General features: G+C 39.9%; 1 protein-coding gene across 1 annotated transcript in view; it reads right to left on the bottom strand.

The window, feature by feature from the left end:
* Positions 1–1,032: 1,032 nt before the first annotated feature.
* The window catches only part of LOC101859917 (glutamate receptor ionotropic, kainate 5), a 13,908-nt gene continuing 11,367 nt past the window's right edge, over positions 1,033–3,573 (bottom strand). Inside the window, exons 10-12 of the mRNA XM_013079949.2 lie at positions 3,492–3,513; positions 2,952–3,196; positions 1,033–1,088 (exon numbers count right to left, since the gene is read on the bottom strand). Of these exons, the coding sequence (XP_012935403.2) occupies positions 1,033–1,088; positions 2,952–3,196; positions 3,492–3,513 (323 nt within the window). The remainder of the gene's footprint in view (positions 1,089–2,951; positions 3,197–3,491; positions 3,514–3,573) is intronic.

Below are 3,573 nucleotides of genomic sequence, written 5' to 3'. Positions count from 1 at the left end.
CTAAAACATTGATCACGTACCAGGAGACTGCCTATTTCTTGTCTTTCTGCGGTGTTTCTGACAACACCTTCTTTCTCTACCCTCTTACTCTTAACATTCAGTGTAACTAGACTGAAAGTGGAGTCGGTGGCCGAATGATTAGGTTCTCAAACTTGCTACAGTAAGGTCTTGGGTTGGAATCCCGTCAGGGACCCAACGTTGTGTCCTTGGGAAAGGCACTTTACACAAATGTTCCTCACTTCACCTAGGATGGAATGGGTACCCTGCTATAGACAGTGGAAGATCTTGTCAGTTTGTTAGTGTTAAGGCGCTTAATCAGCTGCTTGCTCTGTATGCTTCCCGGGAAGCTGAGAATGTTTCTGAGTGTTCTATTGTCTGCTAGAGTAGTAATACACTGTTAAGCGCATAGAGCTTGCAGCAGAGCGGGGCTGTGCCCTATGCAAATGCTACTTATTATTATTATTTTCTAGAGCAATTCTGCTGCTCATCAATAAAAGCAACATTGAGTCAGTCATTATGCCCCCTTATTTGTCATTAGGTGTGTAAAGCCTAAATCATCCTACCATAGTCATGGGTTTATTAGCACTATGGCATTAATTAATTCTGAGCCAGGATCTTTGAATGCAACGAGCACCTTCAATTCGACTCTCCCTAGCTTCTTTTCGGTCTTTCTCTTTAACACCATTACTTAAATCGTCGATCTCGCCAATTATCTCCAGCCACACCCACCCCCCCTCTCTCTCTCTCTCTCTCTCTCTCTCTCTCTCTCTCTCTCTCTCTCATGCGCGTGTATGTCTGTTTCCCTCATTTCTACGCCTGATGCGCAGTTCCTTAGTTTCCGGCATTGCTTAGCTCCCTTGCCAATACATTTTCTTAATCTAGCCTCTGCGTTTGATGCCATTTTTTTGTCCAAACGTTGCCAAAAGTAGCCACAAGAAAGGCAAAAGTTGCCATAAAAGTTGCTATTAATTTTCAAGCTTTCAACTCTCTGTGACGACGTATATAGCAATACGATGATAGAAGCAACTTAATCTAAAGCACCGGAATTTCTAATGCTCTGTTTAAAGCATCCAGAATATCATTTGTAGCTACACAGAGTGTAAAAAACGTGTTAAATAAAGGTTCCACAAGAATTAAATCAAAATTAGAACAGCACAAAAACAACCACAAAAATAAACAAGTATAAGGGTGTGCGAAGATTGGCCGTTTTAACCCAAAACGTGCGTAATTCAAGAAAAAGTACAGGATATTACATCATGTAAATTATGCACACAAAGGGCATGCGTCAGTGCATGCGTTCGGTTTTGGTGGAGACACGCTCTAACATAACACATTTATATTTTAAAAAGTAGGAGCAACATCAAATTAAATGACATTTGCGCTATATATAAACACAAAAAAGAGAAAATATTAACACACTAACAAAGTAAAACTCAACAAAGAGGGAGAAACAAAAGAGAAAAAGCAATATATTATACAAATCTGAAAGGATAAGAATATAATGTAGTAGTATTTTTCACAAGAAAATAACAAATCAAAGTGGTGTCAAAGAGTAAGAAAGCGACGAAGTGAAGTGGAAGTGATAATAAACTTTTTTTTCTAAAAGTAAAGAGGTTCGATTTCTTTTCTTTTTTTCTTTTCGATATTTATTCCCCTTTTTTTTCGATTTTGCTTCTCTAGCGGTGTTAATTTATTATTATGTTTTTTAAATGTTTTTTTTAAATTTTCGCTTTGTGGTTGTTTTTTTAATGCAAAAATCGCGGCGCGATTCGCGGACCAAAACAATGCCAAACTCGCCGCCGCGACAAACGCAGATGCTAGCTTAATAATACTGTGCGTTACCTCTTCTATGCACCGTCTTATTATTTTTCGTTAAAATCCAAGTTTCATGTCCACACTGACATAATTCAGGGAAACAATGAAATTTCAAAATATACCTAGAATACGTTAGTCTCCCTGCTCCATCTCAGTTTCGGTGTGGAAATGACTGACAGTAGTGACAGTCTGCACAAATGTATCTAGATTGTACCGATGGGGGCTTAAATATTCACGACTACTCCATCTGAAAGACTTCGCTAGTGATGCACAACTTTGCGTACTACACAGAAAAAAGATAGAAGTTCCAACATACAGTCGAATAACCCCGCCATTCCGCCATACTGTCGAATAATTTGGTCATCTTGTCTTGCAGAGTATATTAATAAGTTTTTCAACAATCTTCTTTCAACGAATCTTTACAGCCACCTAAAAGAGCGTCGGCAGGCATACGACGAAGTTCCTCGAAATAAAGTTGGAGTGTTTTCGTCGAAGGATAGAGTATTTCTCCAAAAACTGAAATCCGCTGTACACAAGATGTATAACACCTGCTCTAGGCATACTTTTACGTGCGCCATTCCACGAGGAAAGCGCGTCACAGATGTTGCATCCGTATTAAACTTTGTCCTGAGATTACAAATTTGTTACTATATCAAAGGGGAGTAAGTTTGTAGGAATTTTAATTAAGAAAGAGAATATGTTACATAAACATTTACAGAAGTGATTAAAAAATATCACAATGCTTTAATACAATACAGGGAAATGTTTCAAACTGCTGTCAGACGCTTCCCCGTTTTCTTTACCTCTAGTGTCGGGAGGTTTTCTACTTACTACTCCGCGACAAGAATCGCCACGAGAAGACCCATCAGCTTTTGCAAGGGTGAAATTGTTTGTGCTTAAACAGTGTTGAACTCTACGACTCCATGGCCCTTTTGAACCTGTCACAGGTTTCCTTTCACCTGTCCACTTAATGTACCGCCTGTCATTACTTCTAGTCTCCGAGGGCATTACTGTGCAAGGTACAAGCGCCCTTGATTTTTCACTATTAACGTGAGACGTCTCGACAATCCTTCCTCTCCGACCTTTAAAATCTGAATAAGTGTAGCAACCCGAACTGAAATCGTGCAGCCTATTACTATTCGCACTGCAGCGTGAGGCAACGAGTCTCTCCAGGCAGCTCACTACGGCAGCAACAACCATGATGATAGCTAAGATGATGAACTGTGCTCCTGCCGAGTCCAGGCCCTGCGATTTGGCCGTCACTTGCTGATTTGTTATCGGGCACTGCGTAGCTAAAGGCCACCATTTGCGTTTGTACTTGTCCACGATCCCTGCACCGTGGAGCTGGATAATGCTGCGGAAGATGGGATGCAAAGACGTTCTGATAGTACGGGGGTGATTGAACAGTTTTAAATAGAAAGAAGCATATTGTTTTGAAGAAAGTAGACTATCATCGACAAGATAAGATAAGATAAGATAAGATGAGACAATATAAGATAGGATAAGATAAGATAATGTATGCTTTATTGAATCTCCACTGACAGAAATGACCCAAAGAGATTATGGAGGGAAGCTTACGACAGAAAATTGGTACAAGATAACCTCATCGTGAGACATACGTCATAATGATGTGATAAAATAACGTAACAAAATACAACAATTCAAATCGAACTCACCCCCTTCCTTTTGCCCCTGCTGCTGTTTCACAATAGCATACGAAATGCGTTAACGCAATACTTACACACACACACACACACA

This window comes from Aplysia californica, unplaced genomic scaffold (assembly GCF_000002075.1).
Source record: "Aplysia californica isolate F4 #8 unplaced genomic scaffold, AplCal3.0 scaffold00069, whole genome shotgun sequence".
Lineage (NCBI taxonomy): Eukaryota > Metazoa > Mollusca > Gastropoda > Aplysiida > Aplysiidae > Aplysia > Aplysia californica.
The sequence above is the reverse complement of the archived record's forward strand: the minus strand, read 5'-3'. Positions and strand labels throughout refer to the sequence as shown.